Below are 22,972 nucleotides of genomic sequence, written 5' to 3'. Positions count from 1 at the left end.
GTAACATCTTAAGGGTCTACTCCTTTATCTCAAACACACAGGGCATAAAAAAATTTGATTAGTGTTTTCCTCCTGTTTTAGATGTGTAGAATAAAAGTGCCTATCCCAAGAGCTTCAGTTTGTATATTGACAGATTTTTTTCCAGTTCTAAACAGCAATCTGCATCTGCTGCTTCATGCCATTAATGTGAAGAACTACTATGTGTAGTTTCCACATCAAAATGTTTCATTTTGTGAGTTACTTTAAATAACGTGAAAAGGCTGATAATATTTTTTCTGGTCTTTGAAGTTAAGAATAAAACAAAAAGTTGTCAACTGGTCTTTGAAAAATTATAGATTCAGGAAAGAAATAAAGTCATTTTGTGTTTTGGAAGCATACTTCAAACACATTACAACTTTTTGGTAGAACAAGAATTTACTGCACTGGCAGACATTATTTTTGCAGCTGTAGTCATCAATAAGCAAGGCATTTTTGGTATTATGTTTTTACAACATCTTTGCTTTGTGCCACAGCAAACTTCTGGTTTTGAATTGCTGGTTTTCAGAAGTGAGTCCCTCTAATCCTGGTAATTACACTGAGAGGGTCTCTCTGACCTTTAATACTTTGTGTATGGGTTCATTTTCTGAATCCAGTCTGAGTGGAGAACAGCTATGAGAACAGTTATGCCTATGAGATTTCTGCTTAAATCTTGAAAGTCTATTAGGGGGTGTAATCTGACGAGAGTTTTGCTATTTGGAGGTGAAATCTTTCAATCATAGGCAATAACATTTTGATATAGTTAATTCTGAACCTGCAATTAAGCTCTTTTATGGTATTGGATTTCATTAAACCCTAAAATAGCTTCTTTTCCACCATGCTTCTTCTTATTGAATAGATCTTTTATTTAACTAGCAATAAATTACAAGTGGAATCAACAGGGTATTAGTTCAAGGGGTTCAGATTAGCAGTGTAGAGTAAGGGACAACAAAATATTGAATTGCTTCATCCCATATTTCAATATAGCCAACTTCTCCAAGAAATTAGCAAAAGAAGCCCAAAACCATGTTCTTTATTTTCTAATTTAAAGCCCCCAAGGGACTGGTTCAGTTGTTTCTCTGATAAACGTCTTACATTAAGCTGATTATATTCCTGTCCAAGTCAACAAAATTGTGTTTCAATTTTTATGATGAGTTGGTTGGACTAGACAAAAGGGGAAGTAATTCTATGTGGAATTCAAGCATGAAAGTCTGTATACTATGTGTCTGACTCCTTTTAAAGGTGTGATGTATGCAGAAAGAAAAATTTATGCAGTTTATTCCAACACGATAAATAGTCTTCGCAGTTGTGTGCCAACTGCCATTGTAAAGAACTGAGGGTGGAAACTCAACAGAGGTCAAAATATCAGCCCATGTTTTTAGCAATACATCTTGTAGCTCTCCTTTCAGTGTTAAAGAGCTGGGTCTTGTCACTTGATGCTCCAAAACTGACATTTTTAGAGTTCACATCACACTTGAAAATGAAGGGTACTTTTACTGGGCATAACACTGTCTATTAGGATCTCTAGACTCCTGAATTCACTTTCATTAAATAATTTGCAGGTTCTGAAACATTTGCCATGTTATGTGTTTTGGAGGTCTTATATCAAGTAGCTGTGGGTACTCAGACTAGGGATGATTCCTCTAATTTAGATTATGCATTACTTAAATCCTCACATGGTACTACAAAAGATTTTCTGAAACGCAGTATAAATAATAAAGCAAATTGGTGATTATTATGAGGAACAGATATCTATATGCTACCGCAATATGTTCTGTCCCATTCACTACAATGAAAACCCAGATTTCTGGGTGAGAAATTTACTTGACATCTATTGGAATATAATAAGGTCCTCAGCTCTCTAGAAGAATTTTTAGTTATTCTGAACAATGAGAAGTATGTATATAAAAAACCTTACCTAAAAATAATTTATATTCTCAGGGAAAAGTGAGTCCAAAAAGTCTATTCGCTTTAGGAAAATTAGTGAATTGAATGCTCTGATACTGCTAGCTTTTCATATGGGTAAGACAACAGTAAAGGATGAAAAAAGATCTAATGAGTGAATCTGCAAGTATGTATACTTACTAAAGCTTTGATTCACTGTGTGAAAACCCAAAGCCCCAAGGACTGGAAAAGACTATAAAAAAAATTTCAATTCTATGTTTACTAAAGTTAAGATCTTGAGCTGCATGCTTTCTTTTAAATTAATATAATTAATATTAATCATAATTCATTACTTAAAGTATTGAGAAAAGACAAAAAATAGCTACAGCCAGTGGATTAGTTCAAGATGTGTATGAAAATGTCTAGACTCGTGTTTATTGTCCAGAGAACAAAGGAAGTGTTGCTACTCCCAAGCATCCTCTTAGGGTGTGTGTGAGCTCCATAATATTGAACTTAAATTGAAATGTCTTCCTGTGTGCCAGCTATCAAAGCTCCAGCCGCTGGTAATGGGCATATAGCCAGTCATTCTCTGGAGACTTGTGTGTGATTCAACTATACAGACAACAGAGCCTTTCTTTCTCAGAACATCATCCTTTCTAAGGAATTGCTCAAGCTCCTTATGTCACACTGTACAGCATTAGCTCTGTTTATCATATTTACATTCTTTCAGTCACATGCATGTTTATTACATTTCTCCTTTTGAGGTCTCTGATATCATCAGTTCATACAATAGGATCAAGAATGGAGATTAGTGGGCTCACTGGAGGTCCGTCTTCTTTTTTGCATGCTAATGTGTGAGATTTGGGCATGTGGAGTATATAATTGGCTCATGTCGATGCCATAATTAATCCCTGGTGCAGTAAGATTCACTGTTGGTGGATTCACTTATTTCATGATTGTGCTTTGTTAGCATGATGCTTTGTTAGCCAGTCTGGCACTCCAAGTGTCTTATTTAAGTCCCTTCATTCTTTCTAATATCTGATCCCTACCTGATCTTTCTCTTCCTCTTCCAGTGACGCTTCCAAGGACAGTATCACTCCACATAAGGGGCAGGGGAAGACAGGTGGGTGCTGAAAGATGCACGAAGAGGAAGTTGAAGTTCCCAGGACATACTACAGAGTGGGGGTCTTGGTCAGCATGGAGGAGGGAATGCTTAATGTTCATCAGGTCTTCTAAGGCCAACTCACTAAAGAAGGGTTGAATAACCCCAAATTGCCAATCCTGATTTGGATTCCCTTTAGAACAGGCAAAGACACTTTGCCTCTTTCTACCCTAAAGGGAATCTGGCAAAAAAAGGACACACAACCCAACCTCCCACATGCCCCCAGCTCTCTTCCCACCACCTCAAATACAACCCTCAAGTCTCCACAGAAATCAGTGTGTCTTTGTTTATAACAAGACTAAGAGCTTTGCTTTACTATCAGCTGTTCACAGGACCTCTTGGTGTATAAGCAGTCAGGATGATAGAAGATTTTAAACAGTATTCTAATGAGGCCAAGGGAATGGGTCAAACGTTGATGGGATTTTCTTCAAAACCTACATGAGTGTGCTCTTTGACTAGCAGGAAAGGCATGTCGCTTTAGTAATCAAGCCAGCTTGTGAAGCTAGAGGCTGAGGGTAGGAAATAACTGCAACAGAGCTATATAATGGAAGCTGTCTGCTTGCAGAAATTACTAGGATCATTGTTTCAATAATATCCAACTGAAATGAGCAACTCACATTTGGATCCTGAAGAAGAAGCTCCACTTGAGGTGGATCGTGATGCTCCTTTCATGGAGAAAACCCCTTTGCCTCTGCGAGTTGTTGTCACAGCCACACGAGGACGTTTCAGTGGAATTACTGCACGAGGTGGTGGTGGGACACGGCCATGGTAATCAAACAACCTAGAAAAAATAAAGTCAGCTGGACTTCATAAAACCTTATATGATTTCAAGTCATGGAAGCCCTGTCAACAAAATTTTAATGTTATCTTTGAGAAAATTGCTCTTTGAAACTGTAATCACTTCAGATCACAGTCAAATTAGATTTCAAGGACCTATGCACATTAAGTGCCACAGACCAGTGCATACCTCAAATTTTTTGTATAATTTAAATGAGGGATGCGTTATGGGACCATGTTATTTGCAGTATGGAAAACCCATAACCAGCTTTCCACAGATCCACAACATTTCATTGCACACAGCTAGTAGAAATACATTTTGTTATGGTGACATTTCAGCTCCTTTATTACATGCATCACTTAAATTCTAGTTTTCTACACTCCCATCCTTAAAGACGGAAAAAAAATTGAACTTTTCTGAAGCCAGACATTGCCATAAAGAAATACCTTGCAGTTTCTGAAATAGCAAAAGAGTATTTACAGTGAGGCACCTGTATGTCCTTCTGAACGCATAGAAAAGATGTCCCAGCATATGCTCTCTTTATTGAAGAATGAATTGATGTAGGATGGCTAAAACACCCAAGCATGCTTAATAGAAAGAAATCTTGTTCAAACACCACTCTAGCAAGTAAATATTCAGAGAATTACTACAGTCAATAAAAGACATCCTGGAACCAAAATGAACTAGTGTTCCCAAGTAGAATACCCAATCCTAAAACCACAGTTATCACCAGGTGACTAACCTGCGCAGAAGAAAATAAAGTCAGTAGGAAAGGTGATTAAAACTACATATACATTTAGAAAATAAAAACCTATGGGTTTTCCATCTGGCAGGCCAGGAGAATAAAGTTCAGAAAATTAAGATTTCTTGTTCAGACTGAAGCAGAGGAACAAGCAACATTCTCATGAAATGTTCTTAAGTTTCTTTCAAATAATACTTTCAACTAGTAACTATGGAAATTTATAACTGCATGTTTACTTTTAACAGTTCTAACTACTGTTGCTCAGCTGGGCATATAGATCACATTTGAAAACAAATGCCCAAGAAGCAGTAATTCACTCACCACACTCTAACTGCATGCTAAACAGGAAGCAGAATCAAACTTAAGTCTCTTCTAGCCTATTTTCTGGCAAGTAAATATCTAGCGCTTAAATCCCAGGATCCTTACTGTTGTCTGTACCATAATCCTACAGGCAATATAAGCAGCTCCTCCATTTTCCATAGCTGCCTAGAAAATGTGTCACAGAGACCATGTCACCTCCCTGAACTTGAACCCTGTGGCCATGAATACTCTTGCTGAATAAGCAGTTTCTAGCCGTTGTGGGCATAACTAAACAATTACGTATGAAGATGAACACTAACATATTTTAGGGACTTTTAACAGAGATGTTATTATTTGTTGTCTCTCATCATTTATCACATTGGATGATCTGGAGGTTAGCCACAACCTCCATTTGACATTAATGGAAAGAATGTTTCAGAACTTTTTATTACTATTATTATTTTATTATTATTATTCCAAAGGTGATTTTTTCTATCTTCCAGTATTTCATATTGTTCTGGTTTAAACCCAGATGGTAAATCAGGACCATGCAGCTGCTCTCTTACCCCCCACACCTTCCTCTCCTGAAAGATTTATACATCAGAAAATTTCACTATTGAATAGATTTATGGACACATTTCACTCAGCGGTTTTCCATAGGAAGACAATCATCAAGATGGATAGACACCAAGCTCTACAGAAACTACCTTTAATATCTCGTAAGTATTTTATTGTGGAAATTTGACCATTATAGTTGTTCATTTGTGCTACCCATAATATACAGAATTAGGAAAAAAACTAAAGACATATAGCTTTAATATTCAGGTGGCACAGATCAGAAACAGTACTTTGTTAAAAACATAAAAATCCACTGATGAAATTCAGAGCATTAACCTTGGGGAAAGTAAACACAAGCCTATGGAAGTTAACTTTGTACAGGCATGAGCTGTTCCTACTGTCAAGGCTAGACTAAGCAGGACTAAACTACACTGATGGCTTTTACTCCAAACATTTATAGTTCACTATTTTTAGCTCTGTCCGAAGGGAGCATGGTCATTAACATACAAACCCAAAACTTATAGCTCAAATTAAACCAACTCCAGGAAAATAAAACAAAACAAAACAAAACAAAACACATGCCTCCACCAAAAAAAAAAAAAAAAAAAATTTCTACATTTTTCCTAGTGTTTCTAAGCAGAAAGATATATAGCGCATGATACCTTAACTTCAGGGTAGAAACCACTCCACTGCTATTATCCATTTCTTTACATAAAAGAAATCTCAGATTAAAAGAGGCTGGTGAAGCAATACTTTGTTCTCCTCTAACTCACTTGGCCTATGCTAAGGCAGGCTGCTGTAATGCAGAGGCAAGGCACAGCACTGCTGGATCATGAGTTGGTTATCCATGGTCATCCATGTTAACACTGTGTTGTGGTGACACTGCTGCATATAAATGAATAAATTCCCATACTGCTGAGCTAGACTGTGTGCATATACCCAAAGAACAAGTCTCCAGTTACTAAGGTATCCACACTTCTTTTCCTTCTTTAGAAACACATATGCTGTTCATATTGTGTTTTTTGTTTTGTTTTGTGTTTTTTTCTTAAGGTCCTTTTAGCCTTTTAAATATTCTTGGAAGACATAGTTTTCAGGATACATTCCATATCTTTTCATACACATGGATGAAAAGACAAAGACATGAGTGCTATGCTGAAGAATTTTACAGCTGCTATATGTTCCACTGGAAGAATTCTGTAGGGATAAACACTGAGCAATTAAACTACCACTGAAATGTTCTGCACAGAAAATGCCCCAAAAGCTCTTAGAGAAGGATAAGACCAAAAGAACTGTTTAATGTGCATGCATGCATTTGTTGGTGATAATCTTCTCTGCTTGTGATATATTCAAATAGTCTTATTCTGATGCACAATAGAAGTAATGAAATGAATAATATATAAAATCAGAACAGACCTGTCTAACCAAATGATGTGATTACATTATAAACAAACAGTGGAAATGGTGTAGGATGTACAAAAGTATAACCACACATACCGATTGTAGAAATCATCTCTGTAGTAATCATAATCAAAGACATAACCACTGTGGAAAAACACAGAAAAACAGAAATGAACTGGTTTATAGAAACATACACATTGATTAAAACTTCTGTGGTATTACTGGCTTACTCTCACTTTCCAAGACCGTTTTAGAAGTCCTTCCCCTTCTTTTCCACAACCATACACTGTACATTATGTTTGTCAATGCTGTTGTCAGCTATCACTGTAATATATTTGGAAATGTGAAATCCAGGACATGCAGAACAGTGTAAACAGTCGACAGCACATATAGAAAGGATTTAACACAGCATGACAGCTCTGTAATTAGAGGATCATTATAGTGTAATTCTCTGAGTGATCAAATGAAGGAAGCACTCTAATAGTGAAAACCTTTTCTGGGGTAACATAGCATAATCAGTAGACAAGTAAGAATGTTAAATGCATGTAAGATTGGTAAAGGGATGAACAGGTGAGCTGCCATAAGAAAGTGAATTTGATTTATGAGAAACAGGAAAAGGATTGGACTGCTGGTCCTTGAGTTCACCAAATCTTCTTTACTTATAAATAGAAAAGGAAAAAAGTTAGAAAAAATGAATGCTGCAAGCAATAGTGTTATAGAGATGCTTTTCCTCTCAGGCTCGGAAAGGAAAATATAGACCAATCTGGGTAAAGACAGGCACCATCAAGGGAAACAAATATAGGGAGGAAACTGCAGAGGTCCAGGGAAAACTATTTTTGAGCTGTCAATTGCAAAGTCAATCCCAGATTGATCTTCCTAATTTTGCATTCCATTAACATCTTTCTACCTTTATGGTGAAGAAATAGCAATGTAGTCTGTCTGTCTCAGATACTCAAGAAAATAGAACCAAAGAGCTAATAAATCACAAGAGATTTGTGCTCTGCCTGATGGACTAGTAACACAAACCCTAAGTTAGTCTCTTGCCTGAGAAGGGCAATTATGAATAGTAAAGGTAAGAGGCATTAAGAAGTATCACAAAAAAGGAGATTTCAGTAAGAAAGCAGAAAGGTAGAAAGGAGAGAGAAGAAGGAGGAAACTCACTGAATGTAAATGGAGATGAATGATGGTAGCTACACATTAACGAAGCTTGTCTTCACAGGGAATGGACTTGTGGCTAATTTCTGCTCTTGAACACTGAGCAAAATGTCTTCTGCGGGGCGTGGGGGTGTGTGTGCATAATTTGAAGAAAGGTTCAAGAATTCTCAAGTTTTTTGCTTTTCTTAATCACATAATGCCTCTTTCCCCTTTCTTCCCTTTGCTATGTTTCAGAGGCTGACCACTAAAAAGGGTGAAAAAATAAAGTTGACAAGCTTAAATTACTTCATTACCATATTACAATAAATTATTACCATTTCATCTTAGTGTTTTGATTTTGAAGGCTTGCGGTTTCCCCTTTCTCCAACTGGGAAAAATATCCATCAAAGGAGGTCAGGGACAGTTTCCACCTCTGCCACATCTACTTTGGATGCAAGTGCCCAAGTCAAAGTGATAGTTTAAGTTTTACTGACTACCCACATAATACTGGACCAACAGTAAGTATTATTAGACTCACCAGGTGAGAATGTCAACTGTCCTGTTGGTAATCTATTTGAGAAAATAAAACCCTATATGAATTTTGTGTGAAATTCTTACTAAATAAAACAGCCCTGAGAATCTAGAACCCAGCAGCGACTTGTGTGTGTCAGAGGAAGCAAAATAACAAGTAATAATAATTAGACCTGGTATAGTGATTATGTTTCTGTACCTTGGCTTAATGCAAAACTAGCAAATTTTTCCTTACACTTTACAACAGCCCGTGTTTTGTCTGTTATAGCCAGTCTACATGGAACTAACAGGTAGTATGTATCAAAGCTATTATTTTATTTAAAGTTATTCACAGCTTGCTAGTGGATTTACTTAGGTGAATGATTAATGCTACACTAAGCCTATACTTAATATTCAATTTTGGCTTATAAGTAGAAGATAACAGATAATTTGAAGAAAAAAGATTAAATTTAAAAGGCCTGTCACATACAACTGTTCACCTGGAGTGACATTAATTTAATTTGCATCAAGACCAGATAAATTCAGTTTCTCAAGGTTGAAGATCATGATGCTGATGAAGAATAATTCACTTTGCACAAGCCAGAGTAAGGCTGGAGGACAGCTATATTTTCTGTGGCAAATCAACCTTGGTCCATGGGACACAACAAGGACTGCAGGCTCTTCACTGGGTTTTCAGAGTATGGAACTTATTTTTCACGTACAGATGAGGTGACAGAGAGAGCTCAAATCCCTCCATGGGAATAGTGGCACTGATTTGGCATGAAAGGGAGAGAACTCTCCCTTCATTTGCCCTGGTCTTCACTGGCAAATGCTCTGACCACACCACCTAGGCCTTGGAAGGCAGATGAAGGGACTGTGAGAATGAATACCTTAGGACCACTGTAGGAGAGGATCAGGTTTGAGATCATCTTAGGACTCTGAATATGCACAAGTCCATGGGACCTGATGAAATCCATCTGCTGGTCCTGAGGGAGTTAGTGAATGAAGTTGCTAAGCCACTGTCCATCATATTTGAAAAATCATGCCAGTCAGGTGAAGTTCCCGATGACTGGAAAAAGGGAAATATAACCCCCATTTTCAAGAAGGGTAAACTAAACTGGATGACCCAGGGAATTACAAAGCAGTCAGCCTTACCTCTGTGCCTGGCAGGATCACAGAACAGATACTCCTAGAAACCATGCCAGGGCACATAAAAAACAATGAGGTGGCTGGTGACAGCTAACATGGCTTAGTGAAGGGGAAATCCTGACTGAACAACTCGGTGGCCTTCTATTATGTGGCTACAGAACTGAGGGACAGGGGTAAAGCAGTTGCTGCCATCTATGTGGCTATGTGCAAAGCATTCAACACTGTCCCATATGATATCCTTGTCTCTAAACTGGAGAAACATCAATTTGATGGAAGGACCACTTGGTAGATAAAGAATTGGCTGGATGGCCACATGCAGAGAGTTGTGGTCAATGGGTCAATGTCCAAAGGGAGACCAATGAGGAGTGGTGTCTCTCAGGGATCGGTGCTGGGACCAGTCCTGATCAACATCTTTGTCGACGACGTGGACACTGGGATTGAGTGCACACTCAGCAAGTTTGCCAATGACACTAAGTTATGGGGTTTGGTTGATATGCTGGAGGGAAGGGGAGTCATCCAGAAGGACCCTGACATGCTTGACAGGTAGATCAATGCCAGCCTCATGAGGTCCAACAGAGTCAAGTGCAAGGTCCTATACCAGACACAGCTACAGGCTGGGCAGAGAAGAGATTCAGAGCAGCCTTGTGGACTAGGACTTGGGGGTGATGGTCAATGAGAAACTTAACATGAGCCAGCAGTGTGCACTTGCAGCCAAGCAAGGCAAACATATCCTGGGCTGCATCAAAAGGAGTGTGACCAGCAGGTCGAAGGAGGTGATCCTAGAATCATAGAATAGTTAGGGCTGGAAAGGACCTTAAGATCATCAACTTCCAACCCCCCTGCCATGGGCAGGGACACCTCGCTCTAAACCATATCACCCAAGACCTCGTCCAACCTGGCCTTAAACACTGCCAGGGACGGAGCATTCACAACCTCCCTGGGCAACCTATTCCACTGCCTCACCACCCTAACAGGAAAGAATTTCCTCCTTATATCCAATCTAAGCTTCCCCTGTTCAAGTTTTAACCTTTAAGTTTCCTGCCCCTCTACTCTGCTCTCCTGAGACCTCACTTGGAGTATTGTGTGCAGTTCTGGTGTCCTCAACATAAAAAGGGCATAGAACTGTTGGAACAAGTCCAGAGGAGGGCCACGAGTATGATCAGGGGACTGGAGCATCTCCTGTATGAAAACAGGCTGAGAAAGCTGGATCTGTTCAGCCTGGAGAAGAGAAGGCTGCATGGAAACCTCATAGCAGCCTTCCAGTATCTGAAGGGGGCCTATAGGGATGCTCGGGAGGGATTCTTCATTAGGGACTGTAGTGACAGGACAAGGGGTAACGGGTTGAAACTTAAACAAGGCATGTTTCGGTTCGATATAAGGAGGAAGTACTTTACTGTGAGTGTGGTGAGGCACTGGAATGGGTTGCCCAGGGAAGTTGTGAATGCTCCGTCCCTGGCAGTGTTCAAGACCGAGTTGGACGGAGCCTTGGTTTAGTGTGAGGTGTCCCTGCCCATGGCAGGGGGGTTGGAACTAGATGATCTTGGAACTAGATGATCTTAAGGTCCTTTCCAATCCTAACTATTCTATGATTCTATAATTCTAAGTCTCAGGCAGATATCTGGTTGTGCTACTGAAAAGAGTCAGTAGGCTTGAGGCTCAAGTGATTGGGAAAGTGTCACAGATTCCCCAGATGAGGATTATCACAGGCACTGGGTGTTTTGGGTAGGGAAAATGCAGGAAAGGTTTTCGGGTGTGTCAGCCAATTGTTTCTCTCCTTACTTAAGAATTTATTTTGCTCTGTTCCATGTTCAGGTAATTTCTGTCTTGAAACTAAGTTCTTTATGCTCCTTCATCTTTGCAAATGACAGTGTCAACCCACATGGTATAATGTTTATCTGTGGACCAGAGCAAAGTAAGTAGAAACACATTTTGAAATCTGATTATTACATTGAAGTGCAATGTGTGAATATTTTTTAATTCTTATGAGTTGTTTATATTACCTTTTAAAAATATTTCTTTGCTTCAGAAGCATCTGATACTCTAATTATGTCTTTAATTTTCACCTGGAGAAGCCCAAGTGGTTTTCACACAGTGTTTTAAAACTGAAGCTGTCTAAACAGCTCTGCTACAGATGTTGCCTCTAATCTTAAAGTTAAGGTACTTTGCATTTTTGCATGCTTTAGTTCAGTAGGATACATTGCTACTGAAATAAGATGTAACTGCAGGTATTCTATGTGTTACATGACAGTCAGTCTCTGAAATGGGCATACACATGGCTTTAGCTGCAGTAAACATTTTCCAACTTTTCCATCTTATCACCTCTCTGGCTGGATACAACATACAAACATATTGTAGCTTCTGACAGTGCAACCTGATAGCACAATTAATGAGATAACAGGAGCTCATTTGCTTACATTTCTAGCCTGGGTTTATTCTGAATGAAATCATCACAATTCAAGGGCATCCCTGTTAAGTCCCATATCCTACGACATGGGTTCTGGGGACTCTAGCAGGAGGTGGGGAGGGAATCTGCTTTCCCCGTAGACCATTTGGGATCTCTGTGTTGAAGTACCATGGATATGGAGTGGGAAAGAGCCAGTTCTGCACATACAGGGCCTCCTCACTTGGGACAACTGGCAAAAATGTAGCAACAGCTACTTGACCCTCAAAGTAGGAACAGCACCCTGAAGCAGCAGAAATGGGTGGGCTGTTAGGGGATCTTAACAGACTAGGGGGCTCAATTCCTTTTTCACTTTATCATTACTCTCCTTGAAGAAAGCTAATGGAATTTAAGTGTCAGCCGTGGAGGAAAGACATCCTTCTGTGCTATGTCTATTATCTATTGCAGGTCAAAGGAGCTGATCCTGCCCCTCTATTCTGCTCTCATGAGACCCCACGTGGAGTACTGTGTGCAGTTCTGGTGTCCTCAACATAAAAAGGACATGGAACTGTTGGAGCAAGTCCACAGGAGGGCCATGAGAATGATCAGGGGACTGCAGCACCTCCCATATGAAGACGGGCTGAGAAAGTTGGGTCTGTTCAGCCTGGAGAAGAGAAGGCTGCATGGAAACCTCACAGCAGCCTTCCAGTATTTGAAGAGAGCCTACAAAGATGCTGGAGAGGGACTCTTTTTCAGTGACTGTAGCAATAGGACAAGCAATAACAGGTTCAATCTAAGACAGGTAATGGGCTCAAACTGGAACAGCTTGCCCAAAGAAGTGGTAAATGCTCCATCCATGGCAGTGTTCAAAGTCAGGCTGGACAGATCCTTGGGTGAAATGGTCTAGTGTGAGGTGTCCCTGCCCATGGCAGGGGTTTGGAACTAGATGATCTTAACGTTCTTTCCAACCCTAACTATTCTACAATTCTATGATTCTATGAAAATATCATAAAATAGGCATAGTCCTGTAGGAGCATATGTGTAGGTGTTAACCCTCATTGAATAAGACAGGTAAAGGAGGGTGGGTTAAAACTTTGGAAAATATTCTTTATATCCATGATCTGGGTTTCTTTTTCTCTCTCTTTCTGTTATTCTACCTGTAGTTATGGCAGCACAGACAACACAGAGGCAACATGCAACTCCTGGGGTTAAGCATTCTTCACATCCTTCACTATTACTTCTGAGTTAACAGTCCAGAGATGCAAGATGTCATGTGAGGCCCTTAGAGACGTGAGGTTTTACAAAGGCAGTTCCTAGTTCTCTTGGCTGTGAAGCAGTTGTTCTGCATTTGTATTAACAGGGGTATGAACCAACAACAGTGAAAAGAACACAAATGGATAACCTAGAAGAAAAAAAAATAAATTGCTTTTTCCAACCAATCTCAGTTGACATTTTTATTTTTCATCCTTTTTTCTTTTATTTAAGCTGAATGATGATGTTACATTTGTAATACGTTAAAGAGATTATACTGTAAAAGTGACCAGTACAACTCTCAATGTACAGCCATAATTGTACACCTAAACCACAAAAAGTTCACACTATATAACACAATATTATATAGTTCACACTACAAAACACAAAGAAGAAAATTAGCACAGACAAAAACTGGCACTGAGATGAAGGTGACTGCAGGACTCTTAACCTCTTGAGAGTTATTCCCTAGCAACCCAACAACCTGTGTTACAGAGGCTGCAGGAAATCACTCGCATGGTTTTGAATAGCAAATACTCAGCAAGTCAGAAGCAGAGAAAGGTTTAAATTAGCCTGTGAACTAGTGGAGTCAGCAGTTTCTTAATGGCACTGTAAATAGGCAGATTACTTACCCACAAACATATGCTATCTCTGCAACATTAACAACAGAACTCTGTGCATTATTCTGCTATTAAAACAGAAAACAGTAAGAGACATTGTAATCTTCACACTCAGGAAAAGAAAACTCATCAGCAAAGTATGTTTCTGTTAAACCAAAATCATGGTTCCTTTTTCTGATTTATTATCTTCAAGACAAACTTGTATACGCTGGGTGTTTCAGTTTCACTGAATACTACATGTGCTTTAAATTGTATATGCCTGAAGAATAAAGGATACCCTGATGTATTTTCAGAGTTATGATGCTGTACATATTCAAATTTCCTATGTACAACAGCAGTTGCACATGTGTCAGTCAAATGCAAAATTATGCTTTGGCATCTTTGAAATCAACCTATGGATTTTATTACGTCTTTATATATCTGATGATACTGTATGTTGAAAATATATTCTCACACTATAGTCTTTCTTGTGTTCCATTTTATATGCCCACAAAATATTTTAATAAACTAATGATTACATCTTGTTTTAATTTATTTAGCTCCAAACACTGGTGAGTGAAATGGACTTATTCTACTTTAGAACAGTTAATGCAGAAGAGAGCAGAAATAGCTTTTGATATTTTCACGGCAACAAGAATTTCTGACTTGCATGTGAGTCACCCTTAGCTAATATCTCTTTCTTTCCACAGGTACAAAGATGTATTTGTAAATCATAAATGCTGACAAACCAGGCGTAATGTATCTTAATTCAATTGACAGTGCTATCACCATTTATACTGTCAGTTGCTTTTCTGTTGTCAGGGCTGGGTAAAAATATTAAATACAAAAGCAATATTCCTTCAATCAAACTCTTTTAGGAGGCACATATCAACCTAATGGTTGAAACTAGTATTCCAGTCACTTGTAAAATCATTTCTCTTGTTGTGCAAAAAGAGTGCTAGAAATTGTTCCTGATGAGTGCAAAAGAGACAGTCTAAGCTGATGTGGTGCAAAAACAAAGGAGTGGATGAGGGTAACTACATGATTTAGAGAATAAATACCAGGAACTGGAAACTCTACCTATTAAAAAATCAATCAGATGGCAATGACTTTCATGAGCTATTGGAAAAAAAAGGTGGAGATTTCAGGCCACTTTTCTGTGAACAGTTATGTATGTTCCCTAAAGACATGAATTAAATTGGTGGGATGAATCCCACCTTTACTTTAGAGATTACTTGATTTTAGTTAAGGCTGAAAATGATGATAGAAATGGAATATTTCTGTTTGCAGTTCAGGCTGCATGTTCTGCACAGAAAGATAACACTCTTCAGAGCCTCCTTTTTGCTGACATACTTATTTTCAAAACACAAGTTTTGCCAGTAATTCCTTCAACCAATGTATTCTTGGAGGTTTACAGCACAAAAGAGGGAACCAGAGAGGAAAACTAATTGCAGAAAAGTATTTTACATTCATTTCCATAATGTAGTAATGAAGGCAAATAGATATACAGTTAAAAACAAAAATAACCACCATAAAAAATCCCCTACCACTCATCCCCAAATGCCATATGATTGAACATAACCTACTCTGTATATTTCAATTACTGATAAATTGTCATAATATTCTTTGTAACCATAAATTAATAAATGTTTTATTCTGTTTATGTTCATTCCATTAATAAGAGCAAGATATATATTTATTTTTTTCCCTGAGGTGGGGGAGAAGTATGGAGTTTTAAAAAGTACAGCAAGGAATTCAGTACTGTAAATGAAGATTTTGTATCTTCAAAACTGAAAAGGTTTTGACAAATCTAATCTGAAGATATGTGTACATGTCCTGCTTTTACCCAAGTAAGGCATGTATACACAGGATAGCTGATATACTGTACTCCATTTTCCATTAAAGTATCTTTCTGCAGGCATTAAGCAGAATTTATTTGCAATATGATTAGTCTGGGTTTTTTTGTATGTTCAGATACATCCCTTTTTTATCCTCGCTCTCCTTCTGAAGATATTTTCCTAGTGAAATGTGTTTTGGGAAAACTGTTGAACTTACTCTTCAAATTGAATTTTAGGCAAAACAGGCAAATATCCTAAGTTGCACATACACAATCAGGTAATTAAATCACTTACTTAGAGAGGATTAGGCAAAACTTGTGAAGCAGAGGATAGCAAAGACATCAAGATCAATATTCAGACTCTGGGATCAGGTGGTCTGAGAGCTGTTTATGACTGCCAGGCAGGCACAAGTGATGCAGGGATTTCAATTTGAAATTGAGGCCCAATAATTTTCTATATAGCTAATTGCCAAATATTAGAATTGCATCTAATGAAAACTACTTACTGTGCCTGCAGGGACAGTCTATGCTTAACACTGGTAGCCTGATGCTTTTTAGAAACAAAAGAGTAGTTTTTATGTGTAAAGAAATCTGAGTAAATCTACTTAATATGTCCCTTACCTTTCTCTTTCTACTGTAAAATATTTTTCTGCCATTGAAAGTAATCTCCAATTACTTTTGTTTCCTATAGGAGCTTTTCATAGTAAGGTAATGAAAAAGCTTTCCAGTGGCCTGTTTTCCAAGGTGTCTTTTAATTGCATAGAGGGACTGGGAAATTCTTGATGTCCATATGGTATTTTTTTCTTAGTACAAGAGTAATGAGTCCTGCCTCTTAAAAATGTGTTTTAAATTCAGTGTATTCAAGGTACTAATGTCAAACCCTACATGTGATTAATTATCCAATTTATTAGTAATACTGTATACATTGCAGGAGTGTCATTTAACTTGCTTTGGCAGTACAGACACCGACATTGATAGGTGTGGGAATAAGTGATGGGTTTAGGTTCTAAAGTATTTCTACAGCATTTCACTGAACAGCAGATTGATAAATTAAAATCACAGTAGTAGCACTGGAGCTGAAAGACTAACTGCTTATGATTGCAAAACCAGATCTCTTAAAAATTTATGTAGTCTTCAGAGATGACTACATAAGAAGCACTACATGAAACAGAAGCACTACATGAAACAGAAGAGCACAGTTAACAAAATATTAACCAATTACAATGTGACAATGTCAAAATTTATGTAAAGAAAAAATATTTATAGAAAATTCAAACATATGCATACCCTTGTTAGAAGGCTTAATTAAGTTTATTCTGTTCTCATTTTCACCATGTTTATGTTTTAATTTAATTATTTTACATTGAGGAACTTAAGGTTTAAATTAGTGAAATGGCTATATAAAACAGACAATGACTGCCAGTGTCCTCAGCAGAGCTTGTGAAGGCAAGACATACTTCTTGTTTCTCCAATTCAATTTGCAAGTGAAGTTATAATACAAATGGAAGCATCAGCTACTGTGAATCTAAGAAAGCATTCTTGTACTTCTGGCACTCTGTGCAGCAATTTCCATGGTAAATGAATATGGGAAGTACATCTGACACAAAGGAGATTCTTCTATAACTGAGCACAAGACTAGACTCAAGTCCAGTTTGCTCAGAGGTGAGTGGAAAGGGCATCTATGAACGACACAACCAGTTTGTATGCTCTAGACTAGTGCTAACTATACTGTTATACCACTTGCCTTGGTTTCTGACAAATCTATGCCTCCTAGTCAGTGCCCTAGAAGGTCCTGTGCTCATTCACTTTCTGTAATCACAGTGAAGATAAGAAGATTTCTGTAAGGGAATAAAAAGTCACAAAACAAATTCCTAAAATATTAGTCACCACTCCGAACTAAGTGCAAACTCTGAGTAAAGCTGTTGAAATCAAGAGTTATTTCTTTATGGTTACATCCACACACTAGAGGCTTACTCCCCTCCCTGGTTTACTGTCAGAGCACCCAGCAGTATGGGGTGCTAATAATTTCCTCTCTTCAAGACTTTCTGATGGGCATAGCTGACATAGAGTTTAATGAAGTTACATTTTTGGCTTCATTTTTTTTGTCCCAACTTTAAGCTCCTTAAAAGACTGTAGTCCCATTTTGTAGATCATGTGTTGCTATCTTGGTCAACCATTTTGGTAGCATAAGTGATATTAACTTAGTGATCCAGTCAGACTGTTATATTAAAACAAAACAAAACACAATCAATATGGGAATTTCAGTATGCATTTTATGTGATCTTCATTTTTTTCCTCGGATATTACGTGATCTCTTCTGGGGACTCCTTCCTATCACTGTATTAAGCTCCAATGAAAGAGATGCACAGATTCACATTTTGACATCTTGCTTACAGCAATGGGGCAAGTTTCATTCAGTTTTTGTTATCACCTGTTAAGAACATAATACCAATATTTGTGTATAAGATGCCACATTCATTTGCTGTAACACTAGAATTGAGAGTATTTTTATCCTGCTTGCTAAGAACACTCACTAATGTTTCTTTAGTCTTATCAAGCATGGCAAAAAGAATTCCATGTATGTAAAAATTAAATAATAATGCATTCAGACTTTTACTTAGAATGACATTCATCACTCTTAACTAAGATACAGTAACTATCATGGTTCTTAGACAATGATCCGTAGATACATCTTTTCCACATAGATTGATTTCATAACACTTTAGATATTAAGAAAATGACTGCACAAAAGAGGACTTGAGGGGCTTTATGCTTCAGTTATTGTCATTTTCTGTAACATGTGTCCCCAGATCATGTGGTTACACTCCCTGCCAGATTAGTGTTTTGCTTGCACTGGTATGCATCAGGGCTAGTAAACATTTATAGAAAATTTCAAGTGTTTTATCCCTGTGGGAAATGTACATTCAAAGTTAACTATACAGGCAGATCTTAGACTATATGTGGTTTTATATAGTCTGTTGAATTAATCTACCATAACAATTTAGTGCTGCGAATTGCCTCCAGCATCTCTTCCCAAGCAACAAGATTGTGAAGGAATTTAAGCTGTTAAGGTCTCTCTCTCTCCTGCTCTCCTCTCCCTTACCTTCTTGCTGAACTCTCCTCAAACAATTTTTGCCTTCTCCCAGCAAAACTGCATTACCGTTACTCACCCTTATATGACTTACATGACTGGAATGTTATTTTCCGTGAATGCTTTACACAGCAAGACAGCTTTATAGCCTACAAAGTATCAGTTGGAACATGAAATACACCTAACTGGTGATACGTAGACAAGGTATGCTTGAAACCAAATCCTATTTGATTCCAGACTTAAAATGTAGCTATGAATAATATGCTTGCGTGTGTATGTGAATAAAAAAGATTAGTTCTGTGAAGAAACAAAGGCTTATTCGATACCTCTCAGGTTCCTCCATCTCTACTAAAAAAATGTCAGCACTTTGGCATAATAATGCTATCTCCAGTTTTGTTTCACTAGCTTCACTGTTCCAGAAGATGTAACTTCCTTTTCCATCCCATATCCTCTTGTACACCAGAAAATGATAGATCTGTAGGATGAATTACATTAACTCAGAAATGCTTCAGTTTTACTCCATGGAGTATTGATCCTGATTTCTGTGGTGTTCACTATTTTCAGGTATTCAATAAATAGTTAATAATAAAAATGCGGTCTGAAAGTTGGAAATTTTTCATTTTGTCTGTTTGCTGTTCATAGCGTGCCTGGAAACCCACCTGTAATTTCTGTTCCCTGATTCAGACAGCAAGAGAATAAACAAGGTCATGCCTATTATGTACGTTTCCTTGAGTAACTGCTTCTCATAACAGCCACACAGAGGAACCTTGACACGCTTGAAGGGTGGGCCAGTACGAACACCATGAACTTCAACAAGGTGAAGTGCAAAGTCCTACACATGGGTTGGGGAAATCCCAAGAATTAATACAGGCTGGACAGAGACTGGGTCGAGACCATCCCTAAGGAGAAGGTTATGAGGATGTTGATTGTTGAGAAGATCAACATAAGCCAGCAGTGTATGCTTGCAGACCAGAAAGCCATCTGTATGCTGAGCTGCATCAAAGGAGTGTGACCAGCAGGCTGAAAGAGGTGATCCTGCCCCTCTTCTCTGCTCTGATGAGACCCCACTTAGAGTACTGCATCCAGCTCAGGGGCCCCCAGCACAAGAGGGAAGTAGACCTGCTCAAGAGTATCCAGAGGAGGCCAGGAAGCTGATCAGAGGGCTGGAGCACCTCAGCCTGAAGAAAAGAAGGCTCCAGGGAGACCTTATAGCAGCCTATCAGATTTTACTTCAGAAATAGGAAATAAGAATACTGAGTTAACAAGGACTGTCCAAATATTGTTTTATAGAACTCCTGGATCAGTGACTACTGTTCAGGTAAAACCCAGTGAGGTGGAAATAAATAGTATTGTTCTACAGTGAGGCTACATACCAGCAAATATTTTTCTTCCTTCTTCCATTTTCTATTGCAAGAAAATGCCTCCCTTTTTGCTTCTTTGTATAGTCCTTTTCCCCAGACTTTCTATTCTTATGGTTCTGCATTCTGGTTTATTTTCTTTCATTTTTCCCTATCTCTAGAATGTTTCAGCCTCCTGACTTTCCTTCCGAAACATTCTCTTGAGCATCATTTTCCCTGCTCTAGGGAACATCTAGGTAGTCAGTACTGTATTCAGTAATTGTTCATCATGAACCCAGAACATAAATGACTCGCATATGGATTGTTTTAATAGAAATACTAATAGAAGGGTAGTCTTGGATTACAGAAATAACAGAGAGTAAAAAAAAAGGGAAAGGTAAATACAATAACCAGAAAAAAAAAAAAGTGATCTCATGCTCTGTTGTCTTTCTCAATTATGAAACGCATTGTTATTGATGATATCAAGGTCAGAGAGAGGAAAAAGAATTTATTAAGGTGCATACTTGTTGAGTTTGTTCTAATAAATGTTAAAGGAATTAGAAAAATATTTTTCTTTTTTTGGCCAAATATATTAGCCTATTTTCTATGTACTGCATGTGTATTTCTCTGTGTGTGAAAGTGGAAGTGGTGTAGAAGTAAAAAGATCAGCAAAATAGAGGAAGTATAAAGTTATTACTTAGATTACAGGTGAGTAGAAAAAGACATTATCTGGGATCTATGAGCACTGAGTAATGACACAAAACCACTGACAAATGCAGTGCCAACACTGGACCACCGTTATTGTTGTAGTTGCTTTGTAGTCTCTTCTCCAGAGATATCTTCAAGCAAAAAAAACCCTTTTTTTTTTTATAAATTTATAAAACAGTTATATTCATTCATTGTTTCAGAGTCTTATAATAATGGAAAGAAGGCAATTATAGAAAAGCTTAATCCTTGTGGGTTTCAATAAATTCTTGGAAGAGAAAGGTATAAGTAATACAACATCTTCCACATGAAGATCACCAGCTTTCCATATGTGGTATCACCCCACACATCCCTCCTGTCTCTCTGGGGCCTACCATGGAAGCCTCACCATGCACAAAACCCTTGCAATTCCCAGATTTCTGCTTCTAGTATTCAGGCTAAACCTTACACATAATTAAAGAGTTGGTTGTTTTAGAGGTTATTCTCTGCAAATGCAGAAGACTTGTTGCTGCCTCTGTCAGAGAGCCTGAGTGGTTTTAAGCATAAGGAATTACTGCCTGTCTCTAAGCAATAAGTTTAAATAATTGTCAGGTGTCTTCAGTCCTCTCATGCTTTTCATGAAAACTCCTGCATGCCTGGCATGAATATAAATGAGAGTTACAAGATTGTGTTGAGGTTGGTAGTTTTATTGGTTTCATATTAGCAGAACAAAATGCATCCAGTATCTGCTTTTATATTTTTCCTCTTCTAAGGTAAAATAATTTTCTCAGTTTTCTCTCTTCAAATGCTGGATGGGAACAGTAGCAATAATGCCTGCCCCTTCCACTGGTGCTATCTGGTAATCAGGATGGGGGACAAGTGTAATGGTGATCAGGGGACTGGAGCACCTCCCATATGAAGATCGGCTGAGAAAGTTGGGGCTATTCAGCCTGGAGAAGAGAAGGCTGCGTGGAGACCTCATAGCAGCCTTCCAGTATCTGAAGGGGGCATATAAGGATGGACTCTTCATTAGGGACTGTAATGGTAGGGCAAGGGGTAATGGGTTAAAACTTAAGCAGGGGAAGTTTAGATTGGATATAAGGAGGAAATTCTTTCCTGTTAGGGTAGTGAGGCACTGGAATAGGTTGCCCAAGGAGGTTGTGAATGCTCCATCCCTGGCAGTGTTTAAAGCTAGGTTGGACGAGGCCTATGGTTTAGAGCAACGTGTCCCTGCCCATGGCAGGGGGGTTGGAAGTTGATGATCTTAAGGTCCTTTCCAACCCTAACTATTCTATGATTCTATGATTTGTTGTACAGAAGATGACATGGCTACATTCTGGTTTGTGCTTTTAACCTACTGTCTGCTTTGCCGTATAACCTATAATCTCTGATGTCCTAACAGAGCCTTCAAGGACTAGGCTTCCTTTTTTTTTTTTTTTTTTTTTCTTTTTAACTATCTTGGTTCTTCAGAACAGAATCTCTTAAAATGGTGTTTGAGTTCAGGATTTCCTGATTCCATTATTTCAAAATGGCCTTATGGGAAAAAAAAAAACAAACAACCCACTACTGAGCAAGAGAAAGAAATGTGGTGACAAACTCTAGTTGTTAAATGTTTCTCAGAACAATTCTACCAGAAGAAAAGTAAGAAATTTTAATTTTTGCATTTTGGAACCGCTTCCTAAAGCTGAGCCCACCAAAATTGCTCCACCTCTTCTAGAAGTAAGCACCCATGATTCAAAAGCTGCTATGAATAAGATGTGATTTGGAAAAACATGGCTTTTCAGTATTTTCTATTGTCACATACTTTCTAGTAACAGGACCTCAGTGACAAAAACAGTAAGTCATACAGATCTCTAGTCTTTCTGCTGAGAATGTAAGGAAAATGTAACAATTAGTGCCAATTTTACTTTTATCTTGTTTCCTTCTCCCACAACAGCCAACTATTCACCATGTAACAAATGCATAAAATGAATTCATTTCACTTATGTCTTTCTCTGGGCTTTCCACCTAAATTTATACTGTTTATAGCAAACAACTAATATTGAAAAAAAGGAAAAAAGAGTTAGAAAGTCAGCAGTTTGTATTGTTGGTTGGTTTTGCATTGGTTATTTTTTTGTTCTTTTGGGGTTTTTTTAACATCTACACAAAAAAAAGAGAAATATA

The 22,972-nt window shown here is 38.1% G+C and overlaps 1 protein-coding gene across 7 annotated transcripts in view; it reads right to left on the bottom strand.

Moving 5' to 3' along the window:
• RALYL (RALY RNA binding protein like) overlaps positions 1–22,972 on the bottom strand; it is a 409,831-nt gene that overhangs the window by 47,922 nt on the left and 338,937 nt on the right. For 6 of the 7 annotated variants that reach the window (XM_061343014.1, XM_061343015.1, XM_061343013.1 and 3 more), the window contains 3 exons: positions 6,934–6,981; positions 3,679–3,842; positions 2,949–3,029 (listed from right to left, as the gene is read on the bottom strand). In XM_061343014.1, coding sequence (XP_061198998.1) covers positions 2,949–3,029; positions 3,679–3,842; positions 6,934–6,981 — 293 coding nt within the window. The remainder of the gene's footprint in view (positions 1–2,948; positions 3,030–3,678; positions 3,843–6,933; positions 6,982–22,972) is intronic. The other variant, XM_061343017.1, reaches the window with a different exon arrangement.

The sequence above is a fragment of the Neopsephotus bourkii genome, unplaced genomic scaffold (assembly GCF_033783945.1).
Source record: "Neopsephotus bourkii isolate Nb327-2 ecotype Australia unplaced genomic scaffold, CSIRO-AGI_Nbou_v1 NB_1820, whole genome shotgun sequence".
Taxonomy (NCBI): domain Eukaryota; kingdom Metazoa; phylum Chordata; class Aves; order Psittaciformes; family Psittacidae; genus Neopsephotus; species Neopsephotus bourkii.
The sequence above is the reverse complement of the archived record's forward strand: the minus strand, read 5'-3'. Positions and strand labels throughout refer to the sequence as shown.